General features: G+C 40.6%; 2 protein-coding genes and 2 gene segments (V, D, J or C); 1 reads left to right on the top strand and 3 right to left on the bottom strand.

The window, feature by feature from the left end:
* The window catches only part of LOC123625663 (immunoglobulin lambda-1 light chain-like), a 995,149-nt gene that overhangs the window by 573,396 nt on the left and 402,296 nt on the right, over positions 1-19,457 (bottom strand). The gene's annotated exons all lie outside the window — the stretch shown is intronic.
* The window catches only part of LOC123625660, a 636,038-nt gene that overhangs the window by 526,796 nt on the left and 89,785 nt on the right, over positions 1-19,457 (bottom strand).
* LOC123625661 overlaps positions 1-19,457 on the bottom strand; it is a 628,644-nt gene that overhangs the window by 532,498 nt on the left and 76,689 nt on the right.
* Positions 1,446-18,197, top strand: ZNF280B (zinc finger protein 280B). Of its 2 annotated transcripts, XM_045534188.1 has the most exons (3): positions 1,446-1,554; positions 2,322-2,381; positions 16,433-18,197. In XM_045534188.1, the coding sequence occupies exon 3, from the start codon at positions 16,500-16,502 to the stop codon at positions 18,180-18,182; it is 1,683 nt and encodes a 560-aa protein (XP_045390144.1). In that variant the 5' UTR covers positions 1,446-1,554; positions 2,322-2,381; positions 16,433-16,499; the 3' UTR covers positions 18,183-18,197. The 2 variants fall into 2 exon arrangements, with proteins under 2 accessions (XP_045390144.1, XP_045390143.1); XM_045534187.1 differs by lacking the exon at positions 2,322-2,381.

The following is a 19,457-nucleotide window of genomic DNA, read 5'->3' as shown; positions in this document are numbered from 1 at the left end:
ATGTTTTCTATTTTTTGTCTCCCTATGTTGCCCAGGCTGGTCTTGAATTCCTGGCCTCCCAAAATGCTGGGATTATAAGCATGAGCCACCACGCATGGCCAATGGTAACTTATTGATAGATATTGGAATTATTGTGAGGCCAAAAAAAGGTCATTTCACGTACATACATTTTAGACATTGCAAATATCTTCTCTATATCTATGATGTCTTGATTTTGATTATGTTATACTTCACTGAACAGAAATCTTCAAATGCAAGGGATTAATAGTATTTTGACTGTGTGATTTGACCATAGTGCAGCCAAATTAAAAACTGGTAGATGATGCTAATGCCTTGCAAGCAGACAAAAAAAAAAATTGCCAAATAGCTTTCAAAAATTCCAATGATTTGGAAAATAAATGGCATATTACTATATAGTTCTTGTGTTAAAAAAATCACTACGGAAATTAGGACATACTTGGAATTGAAGGATAATGAACATATTACCAAGCAAAAATTCTGGGACACAGTTAAGTTGGTACATACAGGTAAATTTATAGCACTAAATGCAAGAGAAATAAAAAAGAATTTACAAGTAATCTAAGCATTTATCTCAAAAAGGTGTAAAGAGGAACAACATAGCAAACCTGTGGAGACAAGATGGAAGTAATAAAGATTGGAAGACATAAATGAAATAGAGAAGAAAATAACATTATAGATTAATAATAAAGCTAAATGCTGACCTCCTCCCATTTATTTTTTTCCTCAAAAGATTACTAAAATAGACTTTTGGCCGAACTGGCCAGTTTAAAAAAAAAATTAAAAGCTGCAAATAAACCAAGAGTGAGCAAATTTTTTCTGTAAAGGGCCAGATAGTAATTAATCAACTTTGCTGTTGCAGAAGGGAAACAGACATACACAATACCTCAAGAATGGACATGCACGTTTCAATAAAACTTTATTTATGAACACTGAAATTTGAATGTCATGTAATTTTCACATGCCACAAACTTCTTTTTTTTCAGCTATTAAAGAAAAAATGTTTTGATCTCGTTGCAAGCGGCACAAAAACAGGTAGCAGGCTGGATTAGATTGGCCCCAAATGGACTTCAGGAGGGTGAATGTAAGGCTCAGTGGTTTGGTCAAGGTCTTAAGCATGGGGCAGTCAGCTAGTGTTTTTACGGAAAAGGACTCACAGTTGAGGGTTATGACAGCTAGATTCCTGGTGGGCAAACTATCCCCTGATCCTACCCCGGGATCTGAGCCCTGGCTGGTTCTGGCACCTTGACCATGGGCATTCCTGCTGCCCTCCTCCCTCTCAGCCTCACCCCGCGCCTCGCGGTCGCCACCAGGGGCGCCAGAGCGCGCGCGCGCATGCGCCCAGCTCGGAGCCGCGCCGACCTTGCGCCCGCACCTGACGGCCAATCACGGGTCGCCCTGGGCGCGCGTGCGGCGGCCGCGGCGTCCGCTGCGCCGGGGGACTGAAGAGGCGTCATTGCCGCCGGCTTCGCCCCGGGAGCGCCGCCGGGGCGGGTGCGTGGCCGGCAGCTCCGGGACAGCCGCCGACCGGGACTGGTGAGCACGGGGGTGTGGCGCGGCTCGCGCGTTCCCTGAGGGCAGACGGGAGGGACTGCACGGCGGGCCGCAGCCCTGCGGGGTCCCGACCCTGCGTGGCCGCGGCGGCCTTTCCAAGTGTCGCGCCCTTCTGAAAGGGAGTGCAGGCCAGGCGGCCCCCGGCGGGTCCTAGGACACGCTCCCGACCAGCCCCTTCCCTGACCTCGGCAGGCGCCACTTTCAGTCAGCCTCCTGTCCCCAGCCGCGGGCTAGGCCCGGCCCAGGCCTCCTGCAGCAGGGACCGATCATGGCTCCTGCCGCCCTCCCCTCCCCCGCCCCCTCGGTGGTCTCTTGTGGCGCTTCACGCATTTGAAAATCGGAAGCCCGTTTTGCGACCTCAGACCGTCCCCGTTCTGGAAATGTGTAGGCCTGGACGCCTTAAGACATTGAAATTTGTTGGTATGTCTTCCCTACTGCAGCGTTTTCTTTTTGTTGTTTACTGCGTGTCTGCCAAGAGTCTGATGCAGCAGCGCCTTGGACCTTAATGAAGTCCCCCTTGAGAGCCAGGACCCAGGGTGATTCGGAGGCTTTTGGTTAGGACATTTCTCAGTTGGGGAGTTTACCGAGGTAGGGTAGATTGGAGATTTGGGGGAAAGGAGTTCAGTTTTCTTTTCTGGTTAAGGGATGCTTGGTAAATATCCAAACGGCGATGTCAGGTAGGCAGTGGGATATAAAATATTCTTGTAACGTGTAAGTAATCCTAATCCTTGTCTCTGGTTATCTCAAAGATGTGACCACCTTCTGGCTGGAATATGTCAAGTTCTTAAAAGTTTCACTGTACGCCTGAGGTAAGAGGAGAGAGGTCTCTATAATAAGGACCAAGGTTGTATCTTTTTCCCTTGAATTTTGCTTTCTTGTCCACGTCTGCGCTAAAACATTGCTATTTAGTGATCCTGAGGGAATCTGAATTTGTATGGCAAATTCAGGCCAATTGTTGGTTTAGATAATTCTGGAACCCTCTAAATTGCTTCCTTAAGAAAGAAGGTGGTGGTGGCATTCTTTGACTTGATCTCTTGAAAGGAAAAAGAACGACTCAGCACCATCAATGTTAGGTAAAGCAGCCTTTTTTTTTTTACCATATCATGAGGCTAAAATGGGTCCATACACATACCCTAAGATTTCAGCTAACATATTAAAGTGGTTCATTCAGGGTAAATGTGTATTTGTTAAAAATGTTCCAGGGGTTAGTTTGTTCATGTCTATACCCTTTTTCTTATGGACTGTATTTCATGAGGTGCATGCAACTGGACAGAGGAGGCCATCTCAATTCATTCCATGCCAGTAGGCGAGATAGGTAAATTCTGTGCCCAGCAATTTGTGAATACAACTCAGCGAGACCCATTGTATTAGTTATCTATAGCTGTGTGGCAAATTATCTCAAAATTTAATAGCTTAAAAGTAACACATTTTTGTTACCTCATAGTTTTTGAAGGTGTGGAATCTAAGAGTGGCTTAGCTGGTTGTGGCTCAGGGTCTCTTGTGAGGTTGCAGTCAGGCTTTTGCCTGAGTGAGCAGTCTCTACAGACTGGACTAGGGTTGGATGATCTGTTTCTAAGCTTGCACACTTGAGTGTTGGCTAGAGGCCTCAGTTCCTCACTCTGTGGGCCTCTCCGTGGGGCTGCTTGTCTCATGGCAGCTGGCTTCCCCCAGAGTGAGTGATTATATCCAACATGAAGTGCAGAATCTTTACAGCCTAATTTCAGAAGTGAAATCACTTCTGCTGTATGTGCTTGATCCTACAGGCCAACCCTGTTACAGTGTGGGAGAGGGGCTACCCCACAGTGTGAATACCAGGAGGTGGGATTCCGTTTTGGGGTCATCTTGAAGGCTGACTACCATACCAATTTATCCACCATTCTAAGCCTTCTCCATTTATGATCTCAGGCATTATTCTGTTACTGTGGGTGAATAATTTGACTTCTTGCTAAGTCCAAAACCTCTTCATGTACACTGTTTATTCAAGGATATTGTTCCAGCAAGACTCCTCTTTGGGATTAAGTTTTCTGTCTCTCCAGATCGTTAACATAGCAAACATACTGATTGTACTGTCACTTCTAAAATGTCTGTTGTTTGGTGCTACATTCCCCTTCTGCTTATTTTATTTTGTATTTGCTTGTCATAGGAAAATTTCTCCAGAGTTGTCTATATTTGCTGTCTCTTATTCTTCTCCCAATCTCCCTTAAACTCATTATTGTCAAGGTCACCAGTGAATTCCATATTACTTAATCCATTTGTCAGTTTTAGTTAATGTCATTGATTTTATTCCTTTAGCAGCATTTATCAGAGTTCATTTTCTCCTCCCTGAAAATAATTTTTCATGTGGATTCTGGATGCTTCTCTTTCTTTCTTCTCCTCTCACCCGAATGGCTGTGAATAACTGTTCCTTTTTTGCTCTCCTTTCATCTCCATGTCCTCTAACCAATGGAATGCTCCAGGGCTTGGATCTCAGACCTCTTTCCATGGGTGATCTCATCCAGTCTGGTGTTTTAAATGCTGGTGCTATATACTGAAGACTCCAAAATTTAGATACTTACCCCAGCCCTCTCCCTGAGCGCTGGTCTCATAGATTTACCTGCTCAGCATCACCTTTTGTCTGTCATCCTTCTCTCATTCAAATCCCAAGTCCAGTCCATCAGTGAACCTTGTGGGGCATTCTAGATTTTTTTTTTCCCTTTGAGATGGAGTCTTGCTTCCTCGCCCAGGCTGGTCTCAAACTCCTGGCCTCAGGTGATCCCTTTTTGTTGGCTCACCTGTGTTAGCCACTTGATCAGTCCTTGCATGTATTAAGTGCTCCAGTCTCAGAGCCTTTGTATTCATTTGCTTTTGCCTTTGCTGGAGTAGTCTTTCCTACATGCTCATATCTGTGTCATATACATATTAACCTGCTGGCCATTTCTTACTTTATTTTTTTCCCTAGCATTTCTATAACCATTTTCCTTTTGTATTTTCTGATTACCCCTACTGGAATGTCAGCTCTCTGAAGAGAAGGACTTCGTTTAGATTACTCCCATCTCCCCAGACCAGCACCTGGCACTTGGTAGACTTGCCAAACTTTTGTTGAATGAATGGGCTTCTCAAATTCCTCTCTAATACCACCTTGACACTCCCCCTCCCTCTTTTCTTTGTGGTCACAAGACCGTCAAAACTGTACAAATGCTTTATCATTTGTGTGTGATTTCTCTGTTTCTCAGTTTCTTTTGGACAGGGATATGTTTTAGTTCTATGATTTAATACATTTTATGGCTATAGTTCACGAAAAATAGTGAACATCAAACATAACCAGACTTAAATGTTTGGCAACGCACAGAATCTCATATGATGCTCTTTCTGTGGTAGAAATTTCTCCCTTATTTCTTTTCTTTTCTCCCTCTCTTTCCCTTTCCCCTTCCTTCCCCTTCCCCTTCCCTTCCCCTCCCCGTTTCCTTTTTCCGTTTCTTTTTCTTTTCCCCTTCCTTCCTCTTTCTTTCCTCTTTTTTTCGACAGAGTCTAGCTCTGTTGCCTGGGCTACAGTGCCACGGCATCAGCCCAGCTCACAGCAACCTCCAACTCCTGGGCTCAAGCTATTCTCTTGCCTCAGCCTCCCAAGTAGCTGGGACTACAGGCACATGCCACCACACCTGGCTAATTTTTTTTTCTATTTTTAGTAGAGACGGGGTCTCACTGTTGCTCAGGCTGGTCTGGAAGTCCTGAGCTCAAGCAATCCTCCTGCCTCGGCCTCCCAGAGTGCTAGGATCACAGGCGTGAGCCACCAAGCCCAGCCTCTCCCTAATTTCTTAAAAACCTCTGCCTCCCCCCCCCCAAGAGTTCTAATGCAGTAGTATTACCTTAAAGTCGGTTTGATACGTCAAAAAATAGTGATTTTCAAGTTTTGGCTTTAACACTTAGTAAATGTGAGCACAAGCTATTTTAATCTTATCCTTTGTTAGCTCCTTATGCTTATAAACTACATGTATACCTAGGTCCATTCCTCATGCTTTCCCTTAAATGTATAAATTAATCAGTCATTTGAATAATCCTGAATAATACACTTCTGAGAGGTTAGCTTGAGCATTAGTATTGTATAAGTTTGAAAACAAAATATGAATGCTCTGAAGTCTTACCAGGATTTTCCCCCTGTGGTTCTCCCAATGGCAGAGAGATACAAGTTACATAGGGATTCATGACAGGGCCCATCGGGCCTGTATGGACTGTGCTCTCACAACTTCACAACTTCCAGATTCCTTATAACTAGGTTGACTGTATGTATATACTTTACCATCTAAACCAGCATACTTATTAAGAGTGAAAAGTGGTGCCATTAATACATGTACAAGGACAGCAGGTTAAACTGGGACTCTCCTGGTTAAACCAGCGTATTTGAAAATCCTACCTAACTAATTTGGTCTTCTAAGTCCTTAGTATCAGAGAAATGTTCATGCTGCAAATTATAACTTTTCCATCTCTGGAAGGGTATGACTCGTACTATAAATTTATAAATTGACCACCTGATACTAGCTTATTTCTCTTTGCTGGTAGATTAGCTTGTGTTGTTACCATTATCCTAATTACTTAATCCTTGGGGTTTTTTTGTGTGTGTGTGAGGGGGGTAGTTAGGAGGGGGGGTTCAATTTCTTTGTTTTGTTTTTTTTTTTGAGACAGAGAACTCTGTCTCCTTGGGTAGAGTGCAGTGGCATCATAGTAGCTAACTGCAGCTTCAAACTCCTGGGCTTGAGCGATCCTCTTGCCTCAGCCTCCTGAGTAGCTGGGACTATAGATAGGCCAGGCCATAGACTATAGATAGCCACGACGCCTGGCTAAGTTTTCTATTTTTAGTAGAGACAGGGTCTCACTCTTGCTAAGGCTGGTCTGGAACTCCTGAGCTCAAGTCTTGGCCTCCCAGAGTGCTAGGATTACAGATGTGAGCCACCATGCCCGGCCTTAACCCTTGTCATGAATAGAGTCTGCTTAGGGGCTTTGAAAATTTAGCATCAGTTGTTGGGACATGGGGGGTCACACCAGCCTGTAAAATTCACACTTTGCAGAATGAAATTGAGTGGTTTATAGTATATTTACAAAATTGTACAACCAGAACACTTCACCAACTTTAAAGAAACCTGTGTTCATTAGCAGTCACTCCTGTGTCCATTAACAGTCATTCACTATATTACTTTCCTGTGGCTTAAAACAACAAACATTTCTTCTCCCTTAGTTCTAGAGGCCAGAAGTCCAAAATCAGTTTCACTGGACCTAAATCAAAATATTGGCAGGGTTGTGTTCCCCCAGGAGACTCTAGCAGAGAATCCATTCCTTGCCTCTTCCAGTTTGTAGATGTGACATTCCTTGGCTTGTACCCATCACTCCAGTTTTTGCCTCAGTCTTCATATCACCTTCTCCTACAGTAGGTGTGAGATTTCCCTCTGCCTCTCCCATAAGCTCACTTGTAATGGCATTTAAGGCCCCTTTATAATGCAAGAAAATTTTCTTAAGAATTTTTTCAAGATTCTTAATCACATCTCCAAAGACCCTTTTTCCAAATAAAGTTAAATATAAGGTTTCAGGGATTAGGACTTGATATTTGGGGGCCCATTTTTCAACCTGCTGTACTCCCTATTCCTCTTTTCCTCCCAGTTGATGGCAGCCACCAGTTTATTTCTGTCTGTGTGGATTTGCCTATTCTGGACATTTCATATAAGTGGAATCATATAAAATCATATGGCATTTTGTGTCTGGCTTTATTCACTTAGCATATTTTCAAGGAACATCATGTGCATGTATCTGTACTTCATTCCTTTTTATTCCATTGTATGGATGTACCAGAGTTCATCCATTTGTCAATTAATTTACATTTGGATTGTTTTCACTTTGTGGCTGTTACGGATAATGCTGCTATAAACATTGATGTACAAGTTCTTGTGTGAGCTTATATTTTTATTATTAATTCTCTTGGGTTATATACCTGGGAGTAAAATTGGTAGGTCCTATGGTAACTCTATATTTAATTTTTGAGCAGCTGCCAAACTGTTTTCCAAAGTGGCTGTACCAGTTTACAGTGCCATCAGCAATATGTGAAGGTTTTGGTTTCTGCACATTCTCTGTGAAACTTGTTATTGTTTTGGTTATAGCTAATCTAGTGGGTATGAAGTAATATCTCACTGTGATTTTTTTTTTTTTTTTTTGAGACACAGTCTTGCTCTGTTGCCCTGGGTAGAATGCAGTGGCATCATCATAGCTCACTGCGACCTCATACTCCTAGGCTCAAGCAATCCTCCTGCCTCAGCTTTCCAAGTAGCTGGGACTACAGGCTCATGCCACCTTGCCAAGCTGATTTTTCTATTTTTAATAGAGACGGGATCTTGCTCTTCTTCAGGCTGGTCTCTAACTCCTGAGCTCAAGCAATCTTCCTGCCTCGGCCTCCCGGAGTGCTAGAATTACAGGCGTGAACCACGGCACCTGGCCTCCACGTTCTTGATTACGGTAGCTTTGTAGTAAGTTTGAAATTAGAAAATGTGAGTCTTTCACCTGTATTGGTGTTCTTTGAGATTATTTTGGCTGTTCTGGGTTCCTTGCAACTTCAGATGGTTTCAATTTCTGTGGAAAAGCCAGCCAATTTTGAGAGTGTTGCCATCTTAACAATATTGAATTTTCTCATCCATGAACATAGGAAGTCTTTCCATTTATGGGTCTTCTTTAATTTTTTCAACCATGTATGCAGTATAATTCAGTGTTTTCCCATATAAAGTCTTCATGTCTTTTGTTAAATTTATTCCTAAGTATTTTATTCTTTCTTCTTTTTTTTTTTTTTTGAGATGGGTTCACTGTCACCCTGGGTACAATGCAGTGGCATCATTGTAGCTTGCTACAACCTCTAACTCCTAGGCTCAAGCGATCCTCCTGCCTCAGCCACCCAAGCAGGTGGGATTACAGGTGTGCACCATGATGCCTGGCTAATTTTTCTGTTTTCTTAGGAGAGATGGGGTCTCATTCTTGCTCAGGCTGGTCTGGAACTCCTGACCTCAAGCAGTCCTCCTGCCTCAGCCTCTCAGAGTGCTAGGATTATAGGCATGAGTCACCTCACCAGGCCTATTTTATTCTTATTGATGCTAATGTAAATGGAATTGTTTACTTAATTTTATTTTCAGAGTGTTTATTGCTCATGTATAGAAATGTAATTTATTTTTTATATTGATCTTATATTCTACAATCTTGCTGAATTTATTAGTTCTAACACGTTTTGTGGATTCCTGAGGATTTTCTGTATATAAAATTTATGTTATCTGCAATGTTGTTTTACTTCTTCATTTGCAATCTGAATGCTTTTTGTTTCTTTTTCTTATCTGATTGCCCTGCCTGTAGAACCTCCAGTACAGTGTTGAGTTGAAGTGGTGAAAGTGGACATCCTTTTCTTGTTGCTGATCATGGGGGCAGGAGTGGGGGAGCTTTCGGTTTTTCACCATGATGCTTGCTGTGGGTCTTTTACAGATACCTTTGGTTAAGAAAGTTCCTTTGAATTCCTAGTTGTTTTGTTTTTTGTGTTTTAAATAATGAAAGGATGTTAGATTCATGTTATTGTACATCTGCTGCCTTTATCAAGTTCTAACATTTCAATCATTCTAAAGTAAAACCTTTGCCCATTAAGCAGTTTCTTTCCATTTCCCCTCCACATCCCCTGGCAACCAGTAGTCTTTGTTTAATCTCTATGGATTTATCTATTCTGTATATTTCCTGTAAGTGAACAGTGTGTGACCTTTTGTGTCTGGCTTCCTTCACTTTGCGTGTTTTCAGGGTTCATTCATGGTTGTAGCTTGTATCAGTGCTTCATTCCTTTTATGGCTGAATAACTTTCCATTATGTGTATGTACTGTAATTTGTTTATCCATTCATCCATTGATGGACATTTATGTTTCCACCTTTTGGTTATTATGAATAGCTGCTATAAACGTGTGTACATGACTTGTTTGTGTACCTGTTTTCAGTTCTTTGGGGTATATATTTAGAAGTGGACATACAGGGTCATGATAAATGCAGGATTAATTAACCTTTTGGGGAATCACCAAACCATTTCCACAAAAATCCTCTGATTTTTACAAGCCTTTTACTTTCCAAGATCTGAAAAACTAGATTTTGACAGTTATTGCTAGTGCTCTCTTTGCTTTTTTGAAAGAGCAGCTATTTTTAGGTCTTTAGTCCACCATTCCCACTGAACTTGACTTTGTTGCTGGGCATTTAACAAATTGCCACTCAAAGTTTTTTGTTTTTCTTTAAAGTTTTCTTTTTTGTGGTCCTCCACAGCCCCTTTTAAAATCGTTCTCTACTCACCTAATAATTCCAAACCTTTTATACACTGAATATTAGTGAAAGAATTTGCCTGTGAACTAACAGATCACTTTTAGGTTGAGCTGCCACCCGGCTGAAATCTCCTTTGTAGATTCCTTCTGCTCTTTGAAGGAAGGGAAGGAAAAGGGAAAATGGTTAATTTTCTCTGCTTCTTGGGAGTAGATCTCATGCAGGACTCTAACCATGCTGTTCTGAGAAAAGGCTTCCCCAAACTATTGGTTCCCATGATAAAATATAGCCATAGGCATTCTTTTGAGCTTCGGCATTATAGGGCTCTCACAGTTCCTATAAGAGTACCTTAGTGGCTCTCAGACTTGAGGAAAATTGGCTGTTTCCCAGGTTTGAACATCTCTTACCCCTTCTCTCAGTCCATGTTTCTTTCTATTTTTTTTATTTATTTTTATTTTTAAAAAATATTTTTTAAAAAATAAAGGGTTGTGTGGAAGGGTGCTCAGTGTCCTTGTTTTTTTTGTTGTTGTTGAGACAGAATGTCACTCTGTTACCCTGGGTAGAATGCAGTGGTGTCATTCATTATAGCTCACTGCAACCTCCAACTCCTAGGCTCTAAGCGATCCTTCTGCCTCAGCCTCCCAGGTAGCTGGGACTACAGGCACATGCCACAATGCCCAGCTGTTTTTTTTTTTTCTCTCTTTTTGGTAGAAATGAGGTCTCACTCTTGCTCAGACTAGTCTCGAATTCCTGCCCTCAAGCAATCTTCCTGCCTCAGGCCTCCCAGAGTGCTAGGATAATAGGTGTGAGCCACCTCCCCTGGCCTCCTCTTTGTTTTTTGAATTTATTTCTAACTCCTTCTAAATTACCTTTTTTGTTTAATGAATACGTAAGTGGTTTTTGTGTGTCAGACACTGCTCGAGGCACCTGAGAGAGATCAGTGAACAAAACAGACAAAAATGAACAAAAAACCAAAACTACTCCAATAGAAGGAACTGACAGTGCAGCAGAGGCAGAAAGATTGTAAGTATACTAAATATACAGATTCTCAGGTGAAATAAAGATGATGCTATAGAATTAGGAAAAAAATAATAAAGCAGGATTAGGGGATTGGAAGTTGGGGAGATAGGAATATTCTAAGTTTATTTATTTATTATTATTATTTTTTTAAGAGATAGCATCTTGCTCTGTTGTCCTAGCTGGAGTGTAGTGGCTCAGTCTTAGCTCAGTGAAGGCTCAAACTCCCAGGCTCAAGTGATCCTCCCACTTCTGCTTCTGTAATTTTAGATAGTGTGGTCAGGGTAAGTCTCATGGAGAAGGTAAATTTGGACATGGACTTGAAGGGAATAAAAGGTCGCTGTGTTAGCCATGGGGACAAAAGTGTCAGGCAGAGACTCTGAAGGAACAGCAAGGAAGCTACTGTGGCTGGATTGGAATGAATGAAGGTTAGAATACTGAGAGAATAGGTCAGAGAGATAGCAAGAGTGGAAATAGTAGTGAGGATCTGTACATTCTTGATTTTTCTGTCATTTTATCTATAGAAATGGTCAAGTCTTTTGATAAGAAACAACATTGGTCTAATAGTTACTCTCCTCCTAGACTCCTAGGCTAGTTTACACCTTATTTTACACTCTGTCATCCTGAGATTATTTATGACAAGGTATTTATTAAAAATATTTATGGAAAATTATTTTTGTTTTGTTTCGTTGCCCTAGGATGGAATACAAATGTTCCCTATAGCTTTAAGGATCCTATAAAGCTCCAAATCCTGTAAAGCATTAAATTCAAGCTAGCGAATGTGTAGAGTTACTGGTGGAGAAGGGACAAGAGTGCTGTAGGTGGAGAGTGAGGAGGGTAGGGCAGGAGTTTGCGGGAGCACAGTGGGGTGAAGAGAGTGGTGGGCAAGGGAAGATGGTGGGGATAGGTACTGCGGAGTCCTGGTGGCCTAAGGTCTCAGTACTGAAGTTACTCAAGGAGAACTGATGCCTGAAAAAAGTTAGTGTGTGGCTATAACAAAGACCCATTAGAAGTGCCATTGTTTGAATGTACAGAAATAATGGGAGGTGGGTCATCATGCACTACCTTCTCAGCTGTCTTTGGAATGGTGCCCTCCCATTGACTTCTCCCATATCCCTTAGTGACTTCCTCGGTGGGACAATGAATTGATTTTTGAGGACAAATCCCTTAAATCTAATAGGTCTTTGTACCAGCCTCCCCACCCCAATATCTTAAGATTCTGGTAAATTGAAAAATAAGAGTTCATCTATTTATCCATTGATGGGCATTTGTGGAGAAGGGACTCTGGACAACTAGAGAAGAAGTAATAAGAAAACTTCCATGTTCTAATGCTACTCTTGTTCTGAATGAACTCATTCACTAACTTACTAGATTTATTTCTGATGCTTGCTCTACTCCTCATTTTTCATCTTGAATGATTGCTTGGATGGAGAGTTAATCAGTATGGACAACAGCCAGAAATCCAACCAAGGTCAGCTGGGTGGAAAAATCCAGCAATGTTATTGGAACCCAGCTTAATTTTTTTTTTTTTTTAAACAGGAATTTATTTCTCACATTTTTGGAGGCCTGGAAGTTTAAGGTGAAGATGGTAACAAGTTTAGTTCCCCAGTGAAAGCCCTGTTTTTCTGGTAGGCTGGTAGATGACTGCCTTCTTGCTGTTTCCTCACATGGCAGAGAGAGTGAGTCGAAGCAAGGTCTGTGGTGTCTCTTCTTATAAGGCACTAATCCTATCATGAGGGCCCCACCCTCATGACCTTACATAAACCTAATTATCCCAAAAGCTCCATCTCCAAATATCATCACTTTGGAGGTTATAGCTATGAGTTTTGGGGGGGAACACATTTCAGTCTATAGCATAATCTAAAATATATTCTCTAGAACTGGAGGACTCACTTAACACTTAGGAATAGAAGAGTGATATAATTACAGTGGTGTTTTAAGTTCCATTTAGTGGTGATGTGTTATATAAATTTGAAGGCCACAAAGAAGAGAGCAATTTGGAGTTTAGTACAAATGTACAAACCTAAAGTAACCAGTAGACCTGAACCTAGAAGTTGGGGCCTGGGATTGGGAGGAATTAATAGGAATGGAAATAAAAGGTAGTTGGAATGAGCAATGCCCTAAAAGTTATTTAGAATCACTTATAAGGTACTTCAGCATTTGATGGGAGGTGAGGGAGGTTTGAATAGGTTTAAAAAATAGATGAGAGTAAAAAAAAAAAAATGAATGCAGTGAGACACTTTAAGTCTTAGAGACTAAGTAATTAGCAGCGCCATCATCAGAAATAGGTGTACATTAAGTCAGAGTTCTAGTGGAAAGAACACAAAACTAGAACTCAGGAATTATGCATTTTAGTGTGAACTCTGTCTACAAACCCTCCGTATAACTTTAGGTAAATCATAAACATTTTGGGCTTTAAAAATTTATCCTCAGATAAATGTGATGGCCATATTAGTTGTCAGATTATTTTATGATTTTTATAATATTGGAGAATATTAATAATTTTGATTTAGAATTTTTTCTCTAGATAGGATGTTAGGGGATGCATTAAAAATTACCTAAAAGATCCAACTATTATGTACCTATACTAATTTAAATTTAAAAATTAAAAAAAAAATGACCTATAAGGTAGTTACTAGAAATGTAGAAGTGATCCTGAGAAGAAGGTTGGATTTGGGCAGGGGTTCTCCCATGGGACATTTGTTAAAACCTGGTTCCATTTTTGGTTGCCACAACTAGGGTATTGCCACTGGTATCTAGTAGATAAAGGCCAGAGAGGCTGCTAAACATCCTACAATGCACCCAGTAGCCCGTTATAAGAAAGAATTACCAGGTCCAAAATGTCAGTAGTGCTTAGGTTGAGAAACACTAGGCTGGGCAGCATCATCCTGGAGTTAGGTGATTGAAACTGTATATGTATTTATATATATAGACATTTTAGTTAACTCCAAAGAGTGATGTTTTCAAATCTGCCTTATATTTTTTCTGGCATTACAAATACACTAGTTATCTACTTGATCTTAGTTTTAAAGTTGTAAATCATTATTCATGACATACCAGTCTGCATGCTTTATGCATTTACCACTGTGTACTCAGTGCTTGGCATAGTACCTGACCAGAATTGGGCAAACAAAATACAGTTTTAGAATAAGTGAGGAAAAGAATAAATAATTTCATTATGCTTAATATTGTGGTTTTAAATTCTCTTCCAAGGTGATACATGTGTTTATAAGAGTAAATACTATCTATATATTTAAAAATTAGATACTGATACCTTAATTAAAATTAATACAATATGCCTGGCACATATTAGAGGCCAGTTTAATTTTTGTGGGTTGGATTATGCTGATTTGAAAGGTCTACATTGCGGTACAGTGAATCCTGATATGTTTTCAGAAATTGGTTAGTTATGAACCATAAAGTACATACATTTTGCTAGCTTTAGACCAGTTTTTCAGATCACTAGTAGAGTAGTGACCCATTGATGAGACTTAATTGATTTTGTGGGTCATAGTTAATTTAAGAAAAATGAAATAGAAAATATTAGAATGCATCCCATGTAGTAAAGGCAATTATTACTTATATATCTGTGTTTGTGTAATGGGATTCTAGATAACTTTTTTTTTAACTGTTGGTTGTGGTCGTGTGTTTGTAGAAAGCTGGCAGCTGTAAGTCCTTTAATGGCCTATAGAATGTCCCACTTGGGGAAAGGTCTCAGAGTAAATTCATAAAAATGTGGGATTAATAGAGCATAATCTTCTCTATAAATAAAGGATCTTATTAAGGAGAGCTACTATTTGTTGATTCATTTTACAAATTCTGTAATTGTTGAGCGCCTGTCCTATGCCAGACACTGTTGTTCGTGCTGGGTATACAACAGTTAACAAAAGATGCAGTCCCTGCCCTTTGGAGTTTACATTCTACAGGATGGAAAATAGAAACGAATGAAGATAAATAAGTAAAGATTATAATATGTTAAATGGTGATAGGGCTTGAAGTGAAAAAGAAGGGAAGAGAGATTAGGAATGTGAATTATATATTGGTTGGAATATTTGAGAACCTCACTGAGAAGAATACTTGGAATAGAGTCCTGAAGGCAGTGAGGAGCTAGCCATGCAGGTATCTGAATGAAGATCATGCATATTAGAGGGAACAAGGTTCCTGGGCAAGATAGAGCTTAGTGTGTTGAAGAAATAGGAGTGTGCTGGAGTGAAGTGCGTGGGAGAGAGGAGTATGAGATAACCGCAGGGCAGTATGTGGGGTTGTTGGAAGTGTGGTCTGCTAGGCATTGGAAGGACTTGGCCTTTTACTCTGAGTGAATCAGAAAGCCATTCGAGGGTTTTGAGCTGAGTGGTGCTATAATTTGACTTGGTTTAACAGAATCACTCTGCCTGCCACGTGGAGAAGAGACTTAGGTGGACTGAAGTAGGAAGGACTGTTGTATTTAAGGTCATTGGGAAGTCAGGACTGGAGGGAGGAACTTAGGAGACACGAGTGAATGGATTATAATTAAGGCCATGAGTTGGGATGAGATTATCAGAGTTCATTCCTAATTTGTCTGCCTGGCATGGCATTTGACATAACAGTATGCTGTTTGTTGGCTATGTGTAGATACTCTTACTCTGTACACTTAATACCTCTTTTCTATATTAATAATTATGAAATTAGTATTATGAACCAATGGAGATGTGTGCATTTAATATAATTTTCTTCCAGTTCTACTACAAAACAAGCTGCCATTGAATAGTTAGTGCTTTTTAAAAACAGCTGTTAGAAGGGCGGGGTGTGGTATCTTACACCTGTAATCCTGGCACTCTGGGAGGCCAAAGTGGGAGGGTTGCTTGAAGCCAGGAATTTCAGACCAGCCTGAGCAAGAACAAGACTCCATCTCTACAAAATATAGAAAAATTAGCCAGGCTTAGTGGCACATACCTGTAGTCCCAGCTACTTGGAAGGCTGAGCCAGGAAGATTGCTTGAGCCCAGGAGTTGAAGGTTGCAGTGAGCTATGATGAGACCATTGCACTCTAGCCTGGGCAATAGAGTGAGGCTCTGTCTAAAAAAAGAAAGAAAAATAGAAAGAAAAATTGTTACATTAAGTTTAAGAAATAAGAATTTTTTGCTTTTAAGATACCAAAATACATTTAAAAGTAAAAGACTTGCTAAATGTGATGCAGTTTGTATGTGGCAGTGGGACACTGAGGATTCCAGCTTAATTTTGTTTAATCTTTCCCAACTCCACTGCCCTTGTTTCTAAGCACTGCACAATGGTGCCTTTGTAAAGATACTTGTCCTTTCCATATGATTTTGCCTAGTGATTAGTTGCTGGAGGGTTTTGTTTTTTTTTAAACAGAAGATATAATTGGTATAGGGCAAAGCTATGATTCTGGAGTCATAGGGATCTGAGCTTACAGGTTTTAAACTGGTATTTATCATCTTTGAATTTCAGTTACTTTGTCCGTAAAATAGCAATGTTTATAATTACTTTAGTGTTTTGGAGGAGAATTAAATAAGATAATGCATTTTTCTGTACTTACTGATGTATAGTGTGTTTGTACTTAGGTGGCAGTTTATATAAAGGAAGCACTGGGACTGTGGCCACACCCTTCAAGAATAAAAAAATTAGAAAATGGAACAACCATATATGTTATGTGATGAAGAAGAAGAGCCAGAACCACAGAAGAACATAAAAGAAACCAAGCAAGTAGATGATGAAGATGCTGAGCTAATCTTTGTGGGGGTGGAACATGTGAATGAAGATGCTGAGCTCATCTTTGTTGGGGTGACTTCAAATTCAAAACCAGTTGTTTCAAACATTTTGAACAGAGTCACCCCAGGTTCATGTTCAAGGAGAAAAAAGTATGGCCGCCTTAGGAAAGATGCTGCTCACAAATTGCAGCCTACAAGTCAAGTGATGCCTGCGTTGGGAGCAGTGACTGTCTCGCCGGCCTCTCGGTCTGGATCAAGATCAACAGATAGTCCTATTATTATTGAGCCTTCATCTAAATCTGATTGTAAAAATAGTTCACCACAAGTCGTGCCTAATAGCTCTTCAGAATTATATTCTCCCTTGATTACATGCACAAGCTCATTGCATCATCCAGTAAAAAAAGCACTTTCGGTAGAAGGTATGAGTGAAAGTCCATGTGTATCAAAGCGACTTTCTACTTCTGAAGAAAACGGCATAAGTCCCAAAAGGGCTAAACTCAGGGATGGAATCACAGAGGGAGCTTCTTCAGCTGTGTCCCCTTCAGGTATCTTTCATACGGTGAATACTCAGCAGAGTACACCCTCAGACAATGTTCATACCTCATTAAGCCATGTTCCGAATGGAGTCCCTTTTCCAGCAGCTTTTCCAAAGGACAGTATGCATTGCAAGCCTATAAATGCAAATCTTGCTAGGGAAGAGGCATTGGCACAAACAGACTTTTCAACTCTAGCAAGTCAAAACCAGACCTTTGATCCCAAGAAAGGAAATCTGATCATGTTACTTAGTGACTTTTACTACGGACAGCATAAAGGAGATGGGACGCCAGAGCAGAAGACTCACACAACCTTTAAATGCCTCAGCTGCATGAAAGTGCTAAAAAATGTTAAGTTTATGAATCACGTGAAGCACCATTTGGAACTTGAGAGGCAGAGGAGCGACAGCTGGGAAAACCACACCACCTGCCAGCACTGCCACCGGCAGTTTCCCACTCCCTTCCAGCTGCAGTGTCATATTGAAAGTGTGCACACTGCCCAGGAGCCCGCAGCTGTCTGTAAAATCTGTGAATTGTCATTTGAAACAGATCAGGTCCTCCTGCAACACATGAAGGACAATCATAAGCCTGGCGAAATGCCCTATGTGTGCCAGATTTGCAATTACAGATCGTCGGTCTTTGCTGATGTGGAAACACATTTTAGAACGTGCCACGAAAACACTAAAACTTTGCTTTGTCCATTTTGTCTCAAAATTTTCAAAACTGCAACACCATACATGTGTCATTATAGGGGGCACTGGGAAAAGAGCGTACACCAGTGTTCTAAGTGCCGGCTACAGTTTTTAACTTTCAAGGAGAAAATGGAGCACAAGACCCAGTGTCATCAAATGTTTAAGAAGCCTAAGCAACTAGAAGGATTGCCTCCTGAAACAAAAGTTGTTATTCAGGTGTCCCTGGAACCTCTTCGCTCAGAATCAGTGGAAATAGCGTCCATTACTGTGAACACATCTGACTCTGAACCATCACTTCCCATGTCTAAAAGTAGAATTTCAAAAAAAAAACCCATTAATGCTACTTGCAGTAAATCTAAAATATTTCAAACCAAATAAAACTCTCCCATAAAAACAAAAAATGCAAACCATACATTAATTTTTCAATAGCATCAAAAATAATGTAACTAATGGATTATATGTTTTTTAAAAAATTGTGGTCTACAATATTTGATCTGAATTTTGAGGTGTTATTTAAAAATATATTATCTGTTTTTCATGTTAACTGTATCTGGTTTAACACATAAAAAGTGTTTGTGTGTATGTGTGAGTGAGAGAGAGGAAAAAAAACCTATTTATGATTTTGGTATTTCATGTTACTCCTAAGCTTGAAAGCTCTTCTATTAATATATATAGAATTCTTAGAGTTTTCGAAATAATTTTCAACTTTTTCCATGTGTTAAAGACTTCACTGTTAACTCTAGTCAGACTGGAATGGATTTGTTATGGCCTGGCCCATTTGCTGCTAAACTCCTAGAAGTGCCTCTGCTGTGCTGACATAAACTGATCTGGTTCTGAAAGCCTGCTGTGCAGTTGAGGGAGAAGCTGTGGAATGAACAGAGACCAGGAAGGCGAGGTTAGTCAAGGGAGAGTCCCATTTGAGGGATAGGCACACATACTCTGGTCTTGGAGCCAATGCAGAAGGAAGACTGCTTCAGAGTGCCTTTACCTAATCCCAATCCAAGAACATCTGGGGAAGCAAAACCATTCAAAGTAAAATGCCTGTATTTGGTGAGGGGCTGCTGCAGAAATCAAACAGCTGTTGTGTATCCACTGGTTTCCTGTGAAGAAGCAGTGGTAATTAACAGCATGAGGCCTGGTGCTAGCAGAATTCCTGTTGTGTAATCTAATGGTGGATTCATTCCTTCCCCTCTTCCTCTTAGCTAGTTGTTAGTGGAGAATGAACTGGCCACATCCCTCTCAGCCACAGCAGTAAAGCAAGTTAAATTTCCCTAGGGAAAAGAGTCCTGGCATCCATAGTTTGAACTCTACTGGACCCAGCATTTTAACTGAAAAGGGCCAAACGAACAGTATCTGTCCAGTTCGTGGACTGGCCTAAATTTCGTTCTCCCATTGTTAAGCTGGAATGGGATTTGTCAAAGAACAGTAGGTATAGTGGACAAAAACAGCCCAGGGTGACTGACTAAAATTAAACCCATGACAGGTCTTTATATTTTTCTGTGCACGTGTCTCTTATTCTAATTGAACATGTGAAGCTTGCGATTTTGTATCTTGTCTTAGATGTGAATGTATTACGGCTAACAGTTATTCTTTTATGTATAATTTCCCAATTTATCACACTAATACTGTTTGGGTCTTACTTGACACACACCA

Source organism: Lemur catta, chromosome 21 (assembly GCF_020740605.2).
Source record: "Lemur catta isolate mLemCat1 chromosome 21, mLemCat1.pri, whole genome shotgun sequence".
In the NCBI taxonomy this organism is placed as follows: domain Eukaryota; kingdom Metazoa; phylum Chordata; class Mammalia; order Primates; family Lemuridae; genus Lemur; species Lemur catta.
The sequence above is the reverse complement of the archived record's forward strand: the minus strand, read 5'-3'. Positions and strand labels throughout refer to the sequence as shown.

Coding starts and splice junctions, on each gene's coding strand:
- ZNF280B (XM_045534187.1), top strand. CDS start 16,500: ATGGAACAACCATATATGTTATGTGATGAAGAAGAAGAGCCAGAACCA.